The 22908-nt window shown below is 38.7% G+C and overlaps 1 protein-coding gene across 1 annotated transcript in view; it reads left to right on the top strand.

Moving 5' to 3' along the window:
* Positions 1-22908, top strand: part of CDC42SE2 (CDC42 small effector 2) — a gene marked incomplete at its 3' end in the record, with an annotated part of 44458 nt that overhangs the window by 15403 nt on the left and 6147 nt on the right. The window contains exon 2 of the mRNA XM_079703527.1: positions 16255-16356. Within this exon, the coding sequence (XP_079559653.1) occupies positions 16255-16356 (102 nt within the window). The remainder of the gene's footprint in view (positions 1-16254; positions 16357-22908) is intronic.

Here is a 22908-nt window from a genome sequence, read left to right as displayed (position 1 = left end):
CTTCCCAGGGAAGGATTCTGGGCCCAGTTTGTGTCATGTGCACACCCCGTGGTCAGGGTTGTCGACTGCTGTGGTCGGCAGCCTATCAAAATCATACGGTTGGGGTCAGGAAGCGGTGATTTCCCCAAAGGAAAGGAAGTGGGTTGCTGCTTCTAGAACAAAGTATGTAGAAAGAAATGGTGTATGTCCACAATAAAGATTTATGCCTATTTATACAGACGGATAGAAATAAAATGTCACTTAGCCTGAGTATCTATTAACTACTCTGGTAAAAATGTTATAAAGCTGCTTCAAATCCTTTAAGAACAATTTTAAAAGATTACTTGTTGTCTGTCTAGAATATCCTAAGCTACTGTTTAGGTGTTTAAAAAAAAGAAGTTAATCCAAATCAGTAAAAATAAATTGAAAACTAAGGATATGTGAATTACACAAACAGCTTTACCTTTTGGGAAATGATAAGTTTTGAATGTCAGAAACTTGAATCTCTTTAGCAAATGCTGAAGTAAACATTGGTAGAATAACCAAAGTGAAAAAAGTGAAAGAAGGCTAAACACTTAATGCTAGTTATGTACACCTTTAGCAGAATTCCAGTGAAGCTAGGGTCTATAAGCAGTTAGCTTCAGTTATCTTTTGACTTTTGTGCCATAGTAAGTAGACTTTGTATAAAGATAATGAGCAAAAGGTAGAGGCCTCCTGTATTATGCAGTTTATTCATATGGTTTTCATCCTACCTCCCAAATTATAAGTGCTATATATCGTTTTGAGCACTATATCATAACTCATTAAATATTAATAGGTCATAAAATCCTCTGTGAATCATTTTTGTATAAAGTCATGGTAATAATATATTTTTCCCACAGTTACCTTATTATGTCTAATGGTTTTTTTAAAGTTTTGTTGCTCTATTAATGTTTTGCTTACTATTTGTAGAGTATAAGATAATGTAATTTATATAATATTACCTCCAAAGTTGGTCAGACTCAGCAGTAAAGGAGTTCATGGACACAGATAGGAGATAGTGAATTTAGTAGCTCAAATCATCACTGATACCTGTAAATAGATATATGACCTCTTTGTAATCATCCTGGTATGCTTAGGATTTATCCAGTCATTATTGGAATAAAACCATGACTCACACTTGTGATTTGTTATATTGAATAGAAATCTTGGTAGAGCCCAGAGGTAAGGAATGAAAATGGTGAGAAGTATATCATATGAGGGAATGATGGACCTGAAATTTATTTCACTACCTCCAGTCTATAAGTAGGAGTAGGTTTTCCCTCCCACCTCAGTTTTATTGAGATATAATTAACATATAGCATTGTGTTAGTTTAAGGAATACAACATAATGATCTGATAAATGAATATACTGTGAAATGCTTACCACAGTAAGTTTAGTTAACTTATCACCTCATATGGTTAAAAACTTATTTTCTTCTCATGACAACTTTTAAGATTTACTCTCGGCAATAATCAAATATACACGACAGTATTGCTAACTGTAGTCACCGTGCTGTACCTTATATCCCCAGAACTTACTTATCTTATAATTGGAAGTATGTACCTTTTGATCCCCTTTACCCATTCTACCACCTCCACCCCCTACGCCTCACCCCCTGCCTCTGGCTGCCACTAATCTGTTCTCTGTTTCTGTGAGTTAGGTTTTTTCAGATTTCAGATAAAAGTGAGATGGTATAGTATTTATCTTTTCTTTCTAACTTATTTCACTTAGCATAATGCCCTCCACGTTCATCAGTGTTGTCACGGATGGCAGTATTTCCATCTTTTTTTAATGGCTGAATAAAATTCCATTGTGTATCTATAGATACACATCTGTCCGTATATGCATATATCTGTCTATATATACTTATGTGGACACACACACACACACACACACACACACATATCACATTTTCATTATTCAGCCATTGATGGACACTTAGGTGGTTTCCATGTCTTGGCTATTGTAAGTGTGCTGCAAGAACAGGAAGATGCATGTTTCTCTGAGATAGCAATTTCATTTCCTTCGACTGTATACCCAGAAGAGGAATTGCTAGATCATATGGTAGTTCTGTTTTTAATTTTTTGAGGGACCTCGGTACTGTTTTTTATAACAACTGCACCAATTTATATTCCCACCAGCAGTGCACAAGGGTTTCCTTTTCTCCACATTCTCACCAACATTTGCTATCTTTTGTCTTTTTGATAATAGCTATTCTAACAGGTCTGAGGTAATATCTCATTTTGGTTTTGTTTTACATTTCTCTGCTAATTAGTGATATCGAGCATCTTTTCATGTACTTGTTGGTCATCCGTATGTCATCTTTGGGAAAATATCTATTCATTTGTTCCCATTTTTAATTGGGTTGGTTTTTTGTTTTTGTTTTTAACTACTCAGTTGTATAAGTTCTTTATATATTTTAGATATTAACTCCTTATCAAATATATTATTTGCAAAATATTTTCTCCCATTCTGTAGCTGTAGGTTGCCTTTTCACTGCATTAGTTTTCTTTGCTGTGCAAAAAATTTAAATTTCATGTAGTCCAACTTATTGATTTTTGCTTTGCCTTTGCTTTTGGTATCAAATCCAAAAAATCATTGCCAAGGGTGATATCAAGGAGCTTATCCCTGCGTTTTCTTCTGGAGTTTTATGGCTTCAAGTCTTGCATTCAAGTCTTTAATCCATTTTGAATTGATTTTGGGGTACGGTGTAAGATTTTGGTCCAGTTGCATTCTTTTGCATTTGGCTATTCAGTTTTCCCAACACCATTTATTGAAGAGACTATCTTTTCCATTGTTCCATTCCACCATTCAATTTCATTCTTGAATTTCAATTTGCTTATTAGTTCTAACAGTTTTTTGGTGGAGTCTTTAGGATTTTCTGTATGTAATATCATGTCATCTGCAAATAGAGACCATTTTACTTTTTCCTTTCCAGTTTGGATGCCTTTTTTTTCCTTGCCTGATTGCTCTGGCTAGGATTTTCAATATATGGGGAAAAAAGTGGTGAGAGTGGGCATCTTTGTCTTGTTTCTGATCTTAGAGGAAAAGCTTTCAGCTTATCACCATTGAGTTCATGTTAGCTGTGGACTTGTCATATACAGGCATACCTTGGAGATATTGTGGGTCAAGTTACAGACCACCACACTAAAGCAAATATTGCAATAGAGAGTCAAGTGAATTTTATGGCTTCCCAATATATATAAAAGTTACATTAATATTATACTGTAGTCTGTTAAGTGTGCGATAGCATTATGTCTAAGGAAAAACACGTATCTTAATTAAAAAACGCTTTACTGATAAAAAATGCTAACCATCATCTGAGCCTTCAGCAAGTCATGATGTTTTTGCAATAGTCATATCAAAGATCACCATAACAAGTATGATAATAGTGAAAAAAATTGAAATATTGTGAGAATTACCAAAATATGATACAGAAACACAAAGTGAGCAAATATTGTTGGCAAAATGGTGCCAGTGGATTTGCTCAATGCACAGTTGCCACAAACCTTCAATTTGTAAAAAAACACAGTATCTGTGGGGTACAATAAAGCAAAGTTCAATGAAATGAGACATATCTGTGCAGTCTTTTTTATGTTGAGGTATGATCTCACTATTCCCACTTTATTGAGAGTTTTTATCAAATGGATGTTGAATTTTGCCAAATGCTTTTCTGCTTCTTTGAGATCATGTGACTTTTAGCCTTCATTTTGTTAATGTGGTATACCATCCTTCTATCCCTGTAATAAATCCCACTTGATCATGGTGTATGATCCTTTCATTGTACTGTTGAATTCAATTTCTTAAGATTTTCTTGAGAATTTTTGCATCTTTGTTCGTCAGGATTATTGGCCTGTAATTTCTTTACTGACCTTGTATGGTTCTGGTATCAGTGTTATGCTGGCCTCGTAAAATGAATTTGGAAGTGTACTCTTTGATTGTTTTGGAAGAATGTGAGAAGGATTGGTATTAATTCTTCTTAAATGTTTGGTAGAATTCACCAGTGAAGCCATGTGGTCCTGTAGTTTGTTGAGAGGTTTTTGATCACTGATTCAGTCTCCTTACTTGTTATTGGTCTGTTTAGATTTTCTATTTCTTCATGGTTTAGTCTTGGTAGGTTTGTATGTTTCTAGGAATTTATCTGTTTCTTCTAGGTTGTCCAGTTTTTTGGCACGTAACTGTTCATAGTAGTCTTTATGATTCTTTGTATTTCTGTAGTATCAGTTGTAATGTCTCCTCTTTTCTAATTTAATTTCTCTTTTTTTTGTAAGTCTAAAGGTTTTTCTATTTTATCTTTTTAAAAAGTAGCTCTCTGTTTTGTTAATCTTTTCTATTGTCTTTTAGTTTCTTTTTCATTTATTTCCACATGGATCTTTGTTATTTTCTTCCTTCTACTAACTTTGGGTTTAGTTCGCTCTTTTTCTAATTCCTTGAGGTAAAAAGTTACATTATTTATTTGAGCTCTTTGTTGTTGTTAACGTAGTTGGTTATTGCTATGAACTTCCCTCTTAGTACTGCCTTTGCTGCATCCCATAAGATTGGTATGTAATACATCCATTTTTACTTTTCTCAAAATGTTTTTTGATTTCCCTTGTAATTTCTTCTGTGACCTATTGGTTATTTAGTAGTATGTTTTTAAAGTGGGTTTTCCACTTTTTTTTTCCTTGTAATTGATTTCTTATTTCATACCATTGTGGTCAGAAAAGATGCTTGATATGACCTCAGTCTTTTTAAATTTATTAAGACTTAAACTGTAGCTTAACATATGATCTGTCCTCCATTTTATTAAGGTATATTTTTGGAGTTTTATTTTGTTCTTTTGTTTGGAACGTGTTCCTCTGTTTCTTCATTTTCCTGGGCTCTCTGTGCTGGTTTCTGTGCATTATATAAAACAGCCACCTCTGCCAGGTGTGACATACTGGTCATATGTAGGAGTTGAACCTTATCATTCAGCCTGGCCCAAGGTCTTGGTTGTCTCTCAAACCTTGTGATTGTCCAAAGCCACCTCTTTGTCGTTGAGGGTGTGCCGAAACCTATCAGTGTCCAAAGGGGAGGATCTCACTCAGCACCTAGATGCAGGCTGACTGGAAGTCAGACCCTCAGGCAGCATCTTTTAAACTATGCAAGTAGACCCCTTTCACAGAAATTCTGGGAGCTAGGTATTTCTGTCTGTTCCCTCTGCACTGAGCCGTTGGGGGGATAGCTAGTTAAGAACTGGTTGATTATTTTTGTGCTGTGGGACCTGTGACCTGAAGCCCTGCTGGCCACCAAAGCCAGGCAATCAAAAAGTGTCACCCCTGGGAGGCAGCTGCAAAAGCAGTATGCTGGGTAACCTGGAATGGGCAAGAGGAAAAACGTGGAGATGGTGCCCAGTGGCCTCCTTTCTGGGCAGTATCTTAGTCTGTCTCTGTGTGTGTGCTAAATTAGAAGCTTGACCCTCAGGTAGTAGCTTTTAAAATATGCAAATAGACCTCTTCCAGGGAAAGACTAGGGGAGATAGACATGTCTGACTACTAGCTGTGCACTGAGCTCTGGGGTGATAGCTGGTTGAGAAGTATTTCTTTGTTTGCTACAGTGAATAGGCTCTTCTTTTTTATGAAAACTATTGATTAAAAAACATTCTTTGGTGGCTTGGTTGTTGTAGAGTTGTTTGTTCTTAATGAGAAAAACCATTCAGCCTAATGGCTCTCCAAGTAATTGAAAACACACACAAAAATTGTAAAACATTATTCAGGGAGTTCAAGAGATTAACAAGTGTGAATATAAGGTAGGAACGTGAGCAATAGTCAGGAGATTCCAAGTGAGAGTTTGCCAGTGTTGGATTTGAAGGGAATATTAAAACATCACACAGTGCTTTTCAAGGTATTATCAAATTCGTTCCTGTATTTAAAGTGATTGGAAATATGCCTGGCATGTAGTAAGACTCTTAAGAATTACCCATTGTTTTAAAATATTCAGCTGTAAATCTTCAGCACCAGTGTTTCTAAACCATTGAGCTGGTGTCCTGTTAGCCATGAACGTTCCTGGACCTGTCCCAAACCTGGTGGATTTGAAATTCTGCAAGAAGGTCAGCAGCCTGTGTTCTAACAAACCCCTGCAGTGATTCTGATATACAGTAAAGCTTGCTCTTGAGGTGTCACCCCGTATAAAAGCTAGAACAATGATGACAGTAGAACTCCTCTATGGTAGATAGCATTACTGTAGAGCAGAAAAATAAAACAGGTAATTTTTTTTTTTGCAGAAATATGAAATCCACTAGAACTGACATCATATATATATATATATTTTTTTTTTTACATCTTCATATGTAATAGGTCCTTGAGAAATATTTGGTCATAATATTGGATAAGACAAACAGTTTTTAGAGAACTGAGCTGACATTGTTTCTTTAAAATCCTTTTATTCATTCAACAGCCATTTATTTTCCAATGTGTCAGGCACAGCTGTGGTCATAGAAGAACTCTTAGCACGGTAGGAAAATCAAACTGTGGGCAGATAAATTATAATACAGTATTTTTAAGTGTTATAATTGAAATAATGAGCCTTGTGCTCTAAATGCTTAAACCAAGGAATACCCAGCAACTTCAGCTCAGAAGGTTATGTTTGAGCTGAGTCTTAAGGGATGAATAGGCAGTGCCACGTGGGAATGGGTTTGGGTGAGGGCATTTCACGTAGTTTGTAGACATTGCAGCCATAACTATTGCTTTCATTTTTTGTGTAAGACTCACTAGGAAAATCCTTTTCCTTTACTATAAAAAAAATCAAATCTATTTTTATGTTGTTATAGCTTTTGATAGTCATTTTTCCCCCCTGTTGTATGAACTGGATGGATAATAGGATGCAATTTGAAAGCAGCTCATGTACTTAGGGGAACACTGTCAGTAGCATAGTATAAAAAGTTACTGTTTTTTTAAGAAATGCCCAATGCCTAGTTATACTCTCAATATTTCAAAAAATTAGCTTATTTCAGAGGCTCCCGAACTTCTGTGTTTGTTGCCCTTAACACTTTAGTAATTTTTTTCATGGTGTTCTCAGGCCAAGAGAAATGCTTTACAGATTTATTTATTAACTAGTTTGGTCTAAACAGCTTAATATTTATGTTCTAAAAACTGAGTCACCATTTGAAAAAATAATACACATATATAGAAAGAAAAAATAAATTTTTATTTCTTTCCCAAATAACCTTGATTACCTATGGGATATGTGTGCCTATTAGGCTTTACACAACTCCTCGAACTGTAGGATCAGACTGAACACCACCAGCCTCTTCTCCAGTTCTATACTGACTTTTGTACAATACTTGGGCTTTTTACACAGCAGGCACTGAAAAACTGTGCTTTGCAAAGATATGTTGTTGAAAAGAGTGTGTTCTCTGAGATTGAAATTTTGAATTATCTTGAGTTAGTTCACACAGTATTGTACGTATGTTTGTTACCGACCAGGGTTCTTGGCCTTCTTAATAGAAGTTGACCAGAGGCCAGACAAGAAATTCAGGCAAGGCTTTATTGGAACCCCTGCTGTAGCGGGGAGGTGAGGGGGAACAAACAACAGGTACCCTTGCTTGCTCACTCCCTGAGGCAGGGCAAGCTTGTTCCTTATATGGGATGAAGGTAGGAGTCAGGCTGGAGGGCCGGCTTAGGTGGTTTGCCCACCCCTTTATGGTGGTGTGTGCAGGGTCGTGCGCAGTACCCTGCTTTTTTCTAAATTAATTAACTTATGTATATATGTATGTATGTATGTATGTATGTATGTATGTATGTATGGCTGCATTGGGTCTGTGTTTCTGCACACGGGCTTTCTCTAGTTGTGGCGAGTGGGGGCTACTATTTACTGCGGTGTGTGGGCTTCTCATTGTGGTGGCCTCTCCCGTTGCAGAGCATGGGCTCCAGGCGCGTGGGCCTTAGCAGTCGTGGCTTCATGGGCTCTAGAGCGCAGGCTCAGGAGTTGTGGCGCATGGGCTTAGTTGCTCCGTGGCATGTGGGATCTTCCTGGACCAGGGATCAAACCCGTGTCCCCTGCACTGGCAGGCTGCGCCACCAGGGAAGTCCTGACCCCCTGCTTTTGCTCTGGGCTCTTCGAAAGTGGTGGCAGTTGGGTGTTTTGGTCTCTTTTTATCTTCTGTTCAGAATTTGCCCCAACTGGGCATGCAGGCAGTTATTTTTAGTCCCATACAGTTTCTTTGTATTCTGTTGCTTGAGGAGAGGTGTGCAAGCACTGCAGCATAGGGGCCCAGGTCCCAGGCTGCTTCACGTTGAGTATCATTGTGTTTCCCTCAAATTGAAAATACCACATGGGGTCCCTTGATGTTTGCCAGCTACTTGACACAGTCTGGGAATCGTGGGTTTATTTGATATATTCATAGGCAGGGGATGTGGTTATACTCTCTCAGCTTTCTCTCTCCAGGTCACAAAGTTAAGTCAGTAGTATATCACTCTCTTTCAACCTTTCAAATATTTAGTCCACATTGGCATAAGTGATTGCTGTCTTGTAGCCCGAAAGCCCTAGCTTTTTTCCCTTGCTCCAGATGGCAGACCATTTTGTTCTTTATTTACATTTTATCTCCATTTCTAAAAGGACCTGAGGTTATTCCACCTGTGCTTTTACCTTAGGCCTCCTGTTACCCTCTGGGATCTGGCCTTAAATTGCTCCTCTGTGGCATGTGTTTGCACATGAAGCTGCCCAGAGAAAGTCTTAGAGGAAGTTTCAACCTTTAAGTGATTGAGTAATCACTCTTTTCCTAGAAACTATATTTGATCAATATTGTAGAAATGTGAGGGAGATGGAACATTTATATTGCTACAAAAAATGTTTAAAAAGTTAAGCCTTAAAAACAATGTGACTGTAATGTTTATATATTCATAAATGTATTCATTTAAAAAACGTGTGTTGATGAATTGCTTTGTGCTCTGTATGGCGCTGGTCCTTGTGAGCCAACATTTTATATGCCCTCTCCATATAGGAGCACATGTGCCATCCAGTGGACAGTTTCAGTTTGGTGCGAGATGTAAATTTTACTTTGGTGGAAGTGAACACAAGATTCTCTGGGAGCAGAGAGGAGGAGCATCTAACCTCAGAGCAGAGAGTATGAGGCCTGAGTTAGTCAAGGAGCAGTAGGAAGGATCCTTTCAGGTCAAGGGCGAGAAGTGAGAGAGAGTGAGATCATAGCATATTTAGGGAATTTCAAGTAGCAGATGAAAGCTTAGAATGCAAGAAAGTATTAAAAGAGGAGGCTAGGGCTTCCCTGGTGGCGCAGTGGTTGAGAGTCCACCTGCCGATGCAGGGGACACGGGTTCCTGCCCTGGTCCGGGAAGATCCCACATGCCGCGGAGCGGTTGGGCCCGTGAGCCATGGCCGCGGAGCCTGCGCGTCCGGAGCCTGTGCTCCGCAACGGGAGAGGCCCCAACAGTGAGAGGCCCACGTACCGCAAAAAAAAAAAAAAAAAAAAAAAAGAGGAGGCTAGAGAGAGAAACAGGATTTCATAGGCTTTGGGATTTTGAATTTAGCCTGCAAGTTTTGGAAAGCTGTTGAGGGATTTTAAAGTGGTGAGTAGCATCCGTTTTGTACTTTAGAAAGGTCTGTCTAAACCCAGGGCAAAGAATATTGGGAGGGGAAGGAATGTTGTAAAGCTTGAAGCAAATGAGTTAGGAGGCTACTACAGTGATGTAGGTGGAAGGCGGTAGGAACTGCAAGTAAGGCTGTGGCAGTGACATGGGGATGGAGAGAGTGAAAGGGTAGAATCCACAGGATGTGATGTGATAGTATGGGCAAGGAGGAGGAGTGAGGGGCAGTCTTCACACCTGGCTTGAAGTACTGGTGGAAGTGTTGTTCACCAAAATGGGGCCCGAAGAGAAAGACTAGATTACAGAAATAAGATTATATGTTCAGTTGTGGACATCGGAAATTTGAGTATCCTCTCAGCATTCACATGGACATGTCCAGTAAGCACTTGGATGTGTAGTCTAATGCCCAGAAAAGAGAAAATAGACTTACTAGTCATCAGCATAGAGTTAATAAGGTGAAGACATGGGAGAGGAAGAAAGGGGACCTAGGATGTATTGGAGAAGGCTGCCATACACGAGATACACAGAAGCGGAGGGATGGAGGTGGTAGCCAGATATGAGTGTGAAACCAGAGAAGATGGGTCTTTTGGAAGAATGATCTCAGAATAATCCTTTCTGTAAATTTTACATTCCAGGTTTTTAAAATAAATATTTGCCAAGTAATTTTTATTTTCAAAGAAGGAACATGTGATGGGAGTGCATGAATGAAGCATATAAAGAGCAGTGTTAAACTAAATGGATACTGTAGCTAGCCTTATATTGATGAGGTAGCTCTGCAGTGTATTTCTGAAAAACTTCACATATCTTCTGTAGTTTGGGGAGGAAGACAGGAAGTGGGTAGAGAATTTTAGAATTGTAAAGCATCTGAAAGAATGAGGGCAAGATTACATTCTGATGGAAATCAGACATGAAAGTAAATGTTTATTCATATTTGTGTCACAGCATTTTTACTAGTACACAACAGTGCGTAAGTTTTTCTGTAAAGTTGTAAGACTAGGAGGAATATAAATGAATTAGCATATCTTTTTTAAAACTTATTTTTAAAAACTTATTAGGGAAAGAAGAGGACCCCCTCCCACCTCAGCCCGCCACCTGCCCGTGTGTGTAGTCCCCAGCTTCAGTAGTTATTGATGGGGGGACCATCTTGTTTCACCTATTAACCCCCCCTCCACTGGATAATTAAAAGCAAATTCTGGATATCACATTTCATCGAACAAGTTTTTAGTATGTAACTCTAAGTTTTAAACAGCTTCAATGAGGCATAATTGACATACATTAAATGGGAAGAGACATTTTCCCTAATCCCCTGCACTGTAATACAGCTACTCGTTTTTGTGTACCTCTAGTCTTTGGCCTTATGCAGAATAACAGTTAATATTTTAAGGATGGCAAGAATTATTCAGATGGTCGACAGTTTTAGTAAAGTTCCCTATAAGGAATCAAGAAGAATAAAGTATGTTTCCAGGAAAAACTGTGACTGTGCTACTGACAGCAGTTAATACGTATCAGAGTGGAGTGCACCGTTTCCTGTTTTTCTCTGTAGAGGCCTGACTCTGGAATTCCCCTTGTTTGCCCACGATTTAAATCTCGTCTGTACCCTGTGCTCTCAATATAGCACACCAGAAAAGTGGGCTGTTCTTTAAATGTCTACCTTGCGTCTGAAAAATATTATGTTTTTATATCTTAAAATATTTAATTATAATTAGAATCCAGGTTTTTGATTAAGAAAGTTATAACAGAAGTCTAAAGAACACCTCAGCCTGTGTCTGGATCCTATCCCTCCTACCTTCTCTGAAGGCTTGTAATATTGATAATCTTTATTTTTCTTTACCTTCTGTCTCTGTCTTTTCTGATTTGCCTCACCAGAAATTAAGCATAGTCGAGTCTTTCTCATATTTAAGGGAGAAAATTCAGTCTGTCCTCATTACCTCTTCTCCCTTGAGCTACGGCTGTCTGTCTTCTGTTCAGAGGCCAGACTTTGTCCACTTGTCTGTGTTGGAGTTCTCCATGTCCCCGCCTCCTGGATGCCCCTCACTCCCCCAGTGATGTCTGGAGCTCCTGTCACTGTGCTGGCACAGCATCACCAAGGTGCTCACTTCATGTTGCTGAATCCAGGAAACATGTTTCTCTTCACCTGACCTCCCACCAGCTTGCAGAGTATTGCCTAACCTCTCCTTCACACTTTGAAGAAGTCACATCTGACTTTCCTCGTAACTTTTAGGCTGTTCCTTTTTGGTCTCCTTTAATGGCTTATTTTCCTGACCAACCTTATATAGAGTTCCTCTGTGCACTTTTCTTCCTAGGAAGTCTCATTAACTCGGACAGCTTTATTCTGGTGACTCTCAATTTCCTATCTCTAGTTTAGCCCTTTTCAGAATCCTGTATCTGTGTATTCAACTTGCCCTCTTGATAACCTCACTTGAATGTCTCATAGACGTCTCAAATTCGGTGTGTCTTAAACAGAATCTTTCATCTTCTTCCTGAAGACTGACCCTCTTCCAGTATTATCTAATCCAGTAAATCGAGTACACTCTATTCAGATCTGAAATCTGTGCATCTTTCTTAACTGTTACCTTTCAATTCTCAAATCCAGTCAACAACCAGATGCTTTTGATTTTACCCACTGAACACAGCTTGAATCTGTACACGTTCCATTTATGCTGCTGTTAGTTGAATGCAAGTAATCTCCTTTCACCAACATTACTATAATAACTTTTCTTTTGGACCCCTCCAACCTGCTTTCCATCTGTAGCTATTATGCGTTTTAAAACCATTTTGATCATGTTATTCCCCTGCTTTAAAAGTTGTGCTCCTTCTAGCCTTAAAGAAGGAAAGACAGAAAACTTCTACTTCTAACCCTACAATCAAGGTTAGAGTAGATGGCATGAAGAACCCTTTCAGTACTAAAGGAAAAGTCTCATTCCCAACTCAGTAAAGTTCAAGTTGAAAAGTAGTCATTATTTTCAGATTATAAATTAATTACCTAACATAATTGCTGTGATAGAAGGAAGTCGGTGTCTTCCTGTCCTTTGCTTTTCACTGTGAGAGTCTCTTTTGAACCAGTTTAGTTGTCTCCTTTTGAACATCCTCCCTCATTATTCAGAGTGTCATATTATGTTTATAAGTGTATATTAATACGCCTCTTTTAGAAGCATATCGACCTACAAGCACATCCATTCATTAATCTTTCAAGAAGCATTTCTGGGTGAGATGGCTGGTGGCCTGAGTGCTCCATGGTGACTTCTCTCCCAGCATCTTCCTGCAATAATTCAACTGTTAGAATAAATCCCTTAATGTGGATTCGTGGGCCAGGTGTAGCCATCTGCTAAGCCCCAGACACACCCTTCCAGAGGAAATGATGTGGATTCAGAACTGTTAGAAGTCCTGTGTGTTCACAGGGCAAGGGACGATCTGGAAGTAGATCTTATTCTCTGAAATAGGCCAGCCCATCACCTGCTTCAGCGGACCCTCTGGCTGAGCCAGGTGGCACCATCTGTACCTCGGGAGCTGTTGCCCCTGCAGGCTAGCCTCACAAGGCCTTCGGGGAAGTCTTCAGTCTGGCAGACACCATGAGCCCATGGAACATAACTGCCATCCTTTGTCTTCATCTGTAGACGTCTGGCCTTTTCTGCTCAGTCTGGGCTGTGCCAAGACCCTGGAAGCCTCCTTCTCCTTCAGTACGTCACAGGGCGTTCTGTGGAAGAAACCCCAACAATTTGTCCTACTCAGGTGTCAAGAAAATTCATGTCCTCTGCTGGTGAAGATGCACTTGGATGTGCTTTGAGAAACATAGTTTTCTAACAAGACAAATTTAATGGTAATGTAACAGTATGTTACCAAGAAGAAAACAGACACAAAACTATTGTTAACATCGTCTTTTCCCTACCTTAATCCTAGAAAAGAGAAGGTAGCATTGCTTCTCAGGGCTCATTTAGGGACTTGTGCTCTATCATCTCAGAAGAGAATAGTATGAAGGGGAAGTATGTTGAATGGGGTGGGTAGAAATAGACAAACTCAAGAGTCTGGAGAAAAAAATGGGAAACAGGGTGGAAGAGACTAGCCTGTATTGGTGGCACTTGGCCTCCCACATCAAAGGATGGCTGTGGGTGACAAGTCTGTGGTTAGGGGCAGGGAATCTGTGTGAGCCTCCTTAAGTAGCACCATGTAAGGAAAAGAGAGCAGGAAATTGGCGTGTTGTGCTAAGAAACAGAAAGTTGAAGAGCATAGACAAGGGATCTAGACCCTTCCTTGGCTTACTGACACCATTTTAACCTTAAATTTTTATACAACCCTATGGGACACTGCCCCAAAGGACCGATTGGATTTCTTAACCCTTCAGGAAGGGGCTTGAAGTAACTAAATTTGGAGAAGTACAGGAATGAATATTTTACTCCCAGGTGTTACAGACTATAGTTCATTCAGTCAAGCGTCTTTGATAGGAAAAAAGGAAAACATGTAATACAAATTCTCAAAGAGATTAAAAATATTGCATAGCAAAGAGCTTCCAAAACATAATCATACTCGGAGAAAAATAATAATGTATCTACCACTGAAAAAAAATTACTGATCTAGAGCTGGGGTCAGCAAACCAGAACTTATGGGCCATTATGTCACCTGCCACCCATTTTTGTGCATAAATGTTTACTGGAAAACAGCTATACTCATTTGTTCTCACATTGTCTGTGGCTACTTACACACTGTGATGACAGAGTGGAGCCAGAGCTTTGACAGAGACTGTATGGCCTGCAGGCTTAAAATATTTCCTCTCTGGGGCTTCCCTGGTGGCGCAGTGGTTGAGAATCTGCCTGCCAATGCAGGGGACACGGGTTCGAGCCCTGGTCTGGGAAGATCCCACATGCCGCGGAGCAACTGGGCCCATGAGCCACAATTACTGAGCCTGCGTGTCTGGAGCCTGTGCTCCTCAACGAGAGAGGCCACGATAGTGAGAGGCCCACGCACTGTGATGAAGAGTGGCCCCCGCTTGCCACAACTGGTGAAGGCCCTCACACAGAAATGAAGACCCAACATAGCCATAAATAAATAAATAAATTTAAATCATTTAAAAAAAAAATTTCCTCTCTGTACTGTACGAAAACAGTTGTGGATTCCTAAAGAGGATCAAGTGGCATTATTTTCTAATACAGTGAAACTATAAAGAGGAAACAAATAATGGAAGAAACTAGGAAGATTATACACACACACATGCATACACACAGACACACACACGCTCTCCCTCCCTCCGTCCCCCACCCCCCTTAGACACACAAAGACACATTCAGATGTCCACATAACAGAAGCTCTGGAAATAGCAAAAAAGAACACAAGGAGCAATATCAAAGAAATAATACAAGAAAACTTTACTAAGCTATAGTAAAACCCGTGTTCAGATAGAGAGGGAACTCCATATACCATACAGAACACTGGAAGGAAAAACCAACAAACCTGGAGATAGTCCAGAGTCACTGTTCAACTCTGAGGATGAACATAAATACTTAAAGGGAAAACAACAGGCTGCTTTTGGGATTCTAATCTGTGGCAATAAAAGCTAGAGGGCAGTAAAACAATAGCTTCTAAAATTAATGCATGAACTCTCCACTTCTGTGGCTTAGTAGAAAATCATGTTCTGATCCCGAGGAGCTGTCACCTGTGTCTGTCTGGATACGTTTTTAGGATTTATCAGGAGCATAGCAACATTTCAGTAGATGGAGACGTAAAATACTATGTTCAGAGGCAACCTAACCTAATCCAGCAACTTTGTAACTTGCCTTAGTTTTGATGCAGATGGCATTTTCAAGAGAAGTGTTCTGTTGAAAGGGAAGAAAATGGGGATACGCAGAGATGGTATTAGGACAGTAAGCCAGCTGTGCCCGTGGCCCCTCTCAGTTGATCACAGTATCTAAGGAGCCATGGAACACTCGGGTCTGATGATAACCTTCTTCTGTGGAAAAATCTCGGATGGTCAGTTTAACACAGCAGCAGGGTAGGGAGGTGTCTAGTGAGGCGGAGGGCACACTGGTAGAACAAGGATTGCAGCCTGTGGCTGAAGTTCCTGGGAAGCTGCTGGGAAGTGGGCGTCAGAAATGAGGAAGAGGCAGTAAGCTGCAGCCTGGGTGGCTGCTTGGACAGGGTTTCGTTTGCAGCCAGAATAGGCCAGAAATCAGTGAATGGGCTAGAGCCAGACCTCTCCTGCACAGATAGCTGACAGATTCCTTCCGGGTGAAGGGTAGTTGGGTATAATCTCAGTAACAACCATCAAAATGGCATCAGTCTGTTAATGATGCAAGCTAGAATGTTTTGCTTAAAATCGGAATGCTGCACTTAAGTCACACTGTGTTCTTTGCTAAGAATGATGGTTACAGATGATAGTTTTACATTTGTCTCACTTTTTAAAAGAATAAAGCTTAAATGGTTATTATACAAATATGTGGGTGGCCAAAGTCAGACCAAATAATCTATTTTAAGTTCTAAATAATAACCTATTATTTTACTTTGCCAATCATTTTTTTTTTGCATATATTTCTCTGGGGGATCTCATCATAAGAGGTGATTGTGGTGATACCAAGATATAGGTATTTTTGTGTCCTGGGCAAAAATATTATTATACGAAGTCATTTGTGCATAGTATATAAATCTACCAGAATAAGTTTTTGTTAACAAGATCATTTTCTCAACACGTTATTCCTTATGTTTTAGAAAAGGCGCCGGCGGATTGACCGAAGTATGATTGGAGAGCCCACAAACTTTGTGCACACGGCTCACGTGGGGTCAGGAGACCTGTTCAGTGGGGTGAATTCCGTAAGTATGTGGGTGGTGGGGCCTCCAGGCATAGTCATGTATACCTGTGTAACAGGTACATACATTCTTAATGATGGCACTGTGCCCAGTGTATTACAGACATTGAACATACATACTTAATGTGAGCATCAAAGAGAAGAAAATGAACAATGAAAAATTAATCTCTTACGTAGTTTGCCAAGTCATCTGTTTTTCTATTTGTACTAAACTCTTTGTAGCTACCTTTCTTCCGAATAAATACTTTAAAACTTTTAAAGGATTTGAATTCAGAAAGGAAGGTATTATCCCATGGATTCTCATGCCCCCTGCCACCAAAGCAACTTGGAGGTCAGCTTTTTAGTAATATTTAATCTCTTAAATTCAGTTAGTTGCCTTTTACAGACATATTTATTGCATTTCCCTTATAAAATATTAGGCTTTACCTGATATTAGAATGCTTGTTATTTATTTATTACTGTAACATAAGTTCTCATGCACTTAGCAGAGGATTAGAATTTGTATATATTTGCTGTCTTTTATAGAGGTTCCAGTGAATTTCAGAAGACACTTTAAATTTACTCAGCTGAACTCTTACTCCTTAATTTTCATCTAAGGGAAAATAGCAGTATAATAGAAACCAATAGAGGGTTTTTATCAGGGCTCTGCCACTATGTTATCCCCCATATCTAGAGTACACTGAGTTGTCTAAATGATCCCTCAAGTGTTTAGAACCAGAAAGTCAATAAGGCTTTTATAAACACAAAATTATGCTGCATTGTATGCTCACTTACTGGACAGCATTAACAAAAGACTTAACAAAAGAACAGAGACTTATAAGGTAGGTAGGTGAGTATCCTGGATACAGCAAACAAATTTGTCACTACAGTTACTAGGTAAGCAAAGGGATGACATTTGTAGCTTCCTGGAAAGGAAACAGCTTGTTTGTTTTAAATCTGTAGGAAAAGTACACTGAACTGCTTTTGTGGAAATGTAAGAGGTGTCATATTGCTGTTAAAATACAATTCAGTAGCTTCGTTTCCTGGATTAAGGTGGAGTGAAGAGACCAAATGGGACCCTATGACTTTTGTTAATATTAAGGTCATTGTGGCATATATAAAAATGAATGCTTTCAAATTTATTATATCTGATTAATTTCTTTCTCATCAACTCGTCTTCTTCCCCACTTCTGTTCTTAAAAATTTAACTGTATCATATTAAGTTCTTAGTTCATAGTACTTAGTTAACTTTTAAAATCTCATCTATGCACGTTTCAGAATTTCCTTCAAGACTCCTATCTGGTATTTTGTCTCTATGAAAAGCCTGTCATTGATGTACATGACTCTTGCTTGCCATCAAGTTAGGTAGAATTTGAGGACTGTCCCCTGCAGGGCTGCCTGAGCTGCAGCATCAAGACGGGCCCTCAGCTGTTGTAGAGGTTCTGCCCTGCAGTCTCCAGACAGCCTCCTCTGGTTACTGAAGTAGGTTTCTTATGAGGTGTTCTAGCTCTTCAGAACCAACCCTGTCTTCCGAAGGCAGTTTGTACTCATTGCCTATGTTACGTATTAGTTTGTTGTCTCTACAAATAAACAGTTTCTCTTAAGTTCATCTATTCTGAGAATTGAGCAACAGTAATAGGAACATGTCTCGATGCATATGAAAGAGGCAGGCCACGCTGGATTATTGAATGGTCAGATGACTGGTTTCTCTTTTCCCGTAAATACACTGTTCTTCCCAAGACTACTTTTCATACTAACTTATTGCTAGAAAAGGTTTCTATGACTCTTTTAATAATATAACTTTATTGTGTTAAAATAATACATATCCACAGTCACAGTAATACATGACATCTCAATGCTGAGGGTTACTTACTAGAAAATCCAAGTCCTTTTGTTTGAAATTGAAGAATTGACTTTTGGAAGAAAAACGGATTTTTTTTTTCTTAGAATTTTCATGGCGTTATGAAAGTTACCATGTAAAAATATAAAGATGTTGTTGTAAATAGGCCTAAGATACCTATAAAACCTAACTTGTCATGTTAGGTGGGAAATTATTTGGTACCAGGGTAAAATCAAGTTTGTGCCATAAAACAGTGTTACCACAGAGGAGCAGAAAATGAACCGATAGCCTATGGCCGTAAGCTTCGCAGACTGAGTAAGTTTACTTAAATAGACCTATAGACTTTAATTTTATTTATTAAAATTTTAAATATTTATTTATTTATTTTTGGCTGCATTGGGTGTTTGTTGCTGCGTGAGGGCTTTCTCTAGTTGTGGCGAGCAGGGGCTACTCTTCCTTGCGGTGCGCAGGCTTCTCATTGCGGTGGCTTCTCTTGTTGCGGAGCACACCTGCATTGGCAGGTGGATTCTTAACCACTGCGCCACCAGGGAAGTCCCTCTTTTTTAAAATATATTCTTACCTAAAATAGTCATTTGAGTAATGTGAATATAGGTATTACAGTACATCATTATGTGATATCATTGGAGTTAGTTCCACATATGTGAATTTTTCAGTAAATGAGTAAAAATTTACCCATTTAAGAGCTAATCACATGTTCTCACTTTAACCATATTGGACCTAAATAGCCATGCATTTTATATTTTGCTATTCTCTTCAGTTAGAATATATTTAAACCTCTCTTACTCCAAAAATAACTTAGACCAGTCTTACTACTTTCTTTAAACAAACTGACTGAGGATCATCAATGAAAAGACACCTTGTATCAATACATCATGTTTTCTGTGATTAAGTATTTGATAAGTAGATTAATGAATGGATGGTGCTCCCACCCCCCTCTCACCTCCCGGGGTCCTAGAAATGTGAAGGGCCCTTTGAGCTGTTTCTGTGCATTAGACCAGACTGCCAGTGCTCTCACCCTTGACTGTTAGGCCGTCATATCCCAAACCTTCCTGTTGCCCCTTTTTCTAGCAGTCTAGCTTGATTCGCTCGTTCTCTGCTTCCAAAATGCTTCTAATTGCTATCAACTAAGATAGGATACACTAAGAACTCTTCACACTTCGCAGGTAACTTTGTGACTTTGTTTTGGCAAAGTAAGAAAACATCCCAGCGGGACTTCCCTGGCCGTCCAGTGGTGAACACTCCGCGCTTCCACTGCAGGGGTCACAGGTTCGATCCCTGATCCGGGAACTAAGATTCCGCATGCCGTGCATCATGGCCAAGAAAAAAGAGAAAATACCCAAGCATTTATATATCTCACAGTCTACTAGAAAGTAGCCCTGTAATGTGGTTAGGAAAGGTTATCATCTTTAATCATTTTACAGATAAGAAGCCTGATATGCACAGAGGATAAATAGTTCACCCAGAGTTACAATATTAATAAAGAAGTTTGTCTTACAGTCCAAGTCTTCGGATTCTTTTGTTGTTGTTGGAACACAGTTGATTTACAATGTGGTGTTAGTTTCAGGTGTACGGCAGATATACATACACATGTATTCATTCTTTTTTAGATTTTTTTCTCATATAGGTTATCACAGAATACTGAGTCAAGTTCCCTGGGCTATATATTAGGTCCCTTTTGGTTATCTGTCTTATATATAGTAGTGTGTGTGTTCATCCCAAACTACTGATTTATCCCTCCCCCACCATGTTTCCCCTTTGGTAACCATAAGTTTGTTTTCGATATCTGTAAGTCTGTTTCTGTTTTGTAAATAAGTTCATTTGTTTCTTTTTTAAAAATTAGATTCCACATGAGTGATAGCATATGATATCTGTCTTTGTCTCACTTACTTCACTTAGTATGATAATCTCTAGGTCCATCCATGTTGCTGTGAATGGCATTATTTCTTTTTTATTTTATTAAAAAAATTATTTTATCTTATTTTTATTGGAGTATAGTTGATTTACACTGTTGTGTTAGTTTCAGGTGTACAGCAAAATGAATCAGTTATATATATACATATATCCACTCTTTTAGATTCTGTTCCCGTATTGGCCATTACAGAGTATTGAGTAGAGTTCCCTGTGTTATGCAGTAGGTCCTTATTAGTTATCTATTTTATATATACTAGTGTATATGTCGAGCCCAGTCTCCCAATTTATCCCTCCCACGATCCCATCCTCCCTGGTAATCATAAGATTGTTTTCTACATCTGTGACTCTTTCTGTTTTGTAAACAATTTGGGATGACATTTAGGTTGCTTCCATGTCTTGGCTATTGTGAACAGTGCTACTATGAATATAGGGGTGCATGTATCCTTTTGTAAATATTATAGTTTTCTTCAGATGTATGCCCAGGAGTGGGATTGCTGGATATGGTAGTTCTGTTTTTAGTTTTTTAAGGAACCTCATACTGTTCTCCATAGTGGTTGTACCATTTACCTTCGACCAACAGTGTAGGAGGGTATCTTTTTCCCACACCCTCTCCAGCATTTACTGTTTGTAGAATGTTTGATGATGGCCATTCTGACTGGTGTGAGGTGATACCTCATTGTAATTTTGATTTGCTTTTCTCTGATAATTAGTGATGTTGAGCATCTTGTGCTTTTTGGCCACCTGTATGTCTTCTTTGGAGAAATGTCTGTTTACATCTTTTGCCCATTTTTTTTTTTTAAATTCAAACAGAAAGTTACAAAAACTATAATCATCCTCAGTTCACTCAGTCCCATGTAATTAATTTTTTTGTCATCTTGATCTTTTGTGAGCACTTTGATGAATTCATCAGTTTTCCATTAGAGTTCTGAAAATGCTTATTCAGTTCAGCAGTATAGTCAGTTACCAGAAACCTGTACTTGTCAGAGTCTTTTCCATGAATTCCTTGAAGATGAAACCCTTTTATAGGAACACTTTTGCAAAAGCATCACAGTACACCCAGAACTGTGTGTAAATGACAAAAGACTTAAAAATGACCACGGTTAAAGATTTGATGAAAGTTCATAATAATGCAGTTGACAAGGAAATTTTGTTATTTCTGAGAAGATATACATTTTAAAGTAATAACTAGAATTATGACTTATAACATTAAACCAGAACATACAAGATTTTTAGAAGTTTCATGTAATGTCTGAAACATTTATATTAACATATTTCCATACAAATAACCCAAAGAAAGTTTAGTATTAGTTGTTTTTTTTGTTTTTTTTTTTAATACTGCAGTTTCTTATTAGTCATCAATTTTATACACATCAGTGTATACATGTCAATCCCAGTCGCCCAATTCAGCACACCACCATCCCCACCCCACCGTGGTTTTCCTCCCTTGGTGTCCATACGTTTGTTCTCTACATATGTGTCTCAATTTCTGCCCTGCAAACCGGTTCATCTGTACCATTTTTCTAGGTTCCACGTACATGCATTAATATACGATATTTGTTTTTCTCTTTGTTACTTACTTCACTCTGTATGACAGTCTCTAGATCCATCCATGTCTCAACAGATTTCATTCTTTTTTATGGCTGAGTAATATTCCATTGTATATAGATACCACAACTTCGTTATCTATTCGTCTGTCGATGGGCATTTAGGTTGCTTCCATGACCCGGCTATTGTAAATAGTGCTGCATTGAACATTGGGGTGCATGTGTCTTTTTGAATTATGGTTTTCTCTGGGTTTATGCCCAGTAGTGGGATTGCTGGATCATATGGTAATTCTATTTTTAGTTTTTTTAAGAAATCTCCTTACTGTTCTCCATAGTGGCTGTATCAATTTACATTCCCACCAACAGTGCAAGAGGGTTCGCTTTTCTCCACACCCTCCCCAGCATTTGTTCTTTGTATATTTTCTGATGATGCCTATTCTAACTGGTGTGAGGTGACACATCATTGTACTTTTGACTTGCATTTCTCTAATACTTAGTGAGGTTGAGCAGCTTTTCATGTGCTTCTTGGCCACCTGTATTTCCTTTGGAGAAATGTCTATTTAGGTCTTTTGCCCATTTTTGGATTGGGTTGTTTGTTTGTTTCTTTAATATTGAGCTGCATGAGCTGTTTATATATTTTGGAGATTAATCCTTTGTCTGTTGATTCCTTTGCAAATATTTTCTCCCATTCTGAGGGTTGTCTTTTCGTCTTGTTTATGGTTTCCTTTGCTGTGCAAAAGCTTTGAAGTTTCATTAGGTTCCATTTGTTTCTATTTCCATTACTCTAGGAGGTGGATCAAAAAGATCTTGCTGTGATTTATGTCAAAGAGTGTTCTTCCTATGTTTTCCTCTAAGAGTTTTATAGTATCCGGTCTTACATTTAGGTCCCTAATCCATTTTCAGTTTATTTTTGTGTATGGTGTTAGGGAGTGTTCTAATTTCATTCTTTTACATGTAGCTGTCCAGTTTTCCCAGCACCACTTATTGAAGAGACTGTCTTTTCTCCATTGTATATCTTTGCATCCTTTGTCATAGATAGGTTGACCATAGGTGCGTGGGTTTATCTCTGGGCTTTCTATCTTGTTCCACTGATCTATGTTTCTGTTTTTGTGCCAGTACCATATTGTCTTGATTACTGTAGCTTTGTAGTATAGTCTGAAGTCAGGGAGTCTGATTCCTCCAGCTCCGTTTTTTTCCCTCGACTGCTTTGGCTATTTGGGGTCTTTTGTGTCTGCATACAAATTTTAAGATGATTGATTCT

The sequence above is a fragment of the Hyperoodon ampullatus genome (genome assembly GCF_949752795.1).
Source record: "Hyperoodon ampullatus genome assembly, chromosome: 4".
Taxonomy (NCBI): domain Eukaryota; kingdom Metazoa; phylum Chordata; class Mammalia; order Artiodactyla; family Ziphiidae; genus Hyperoodon; species Hyperoodon ampullatus.
This window is presented reverse-complemented; position numbering and strand designations above follow the sequence as displayed.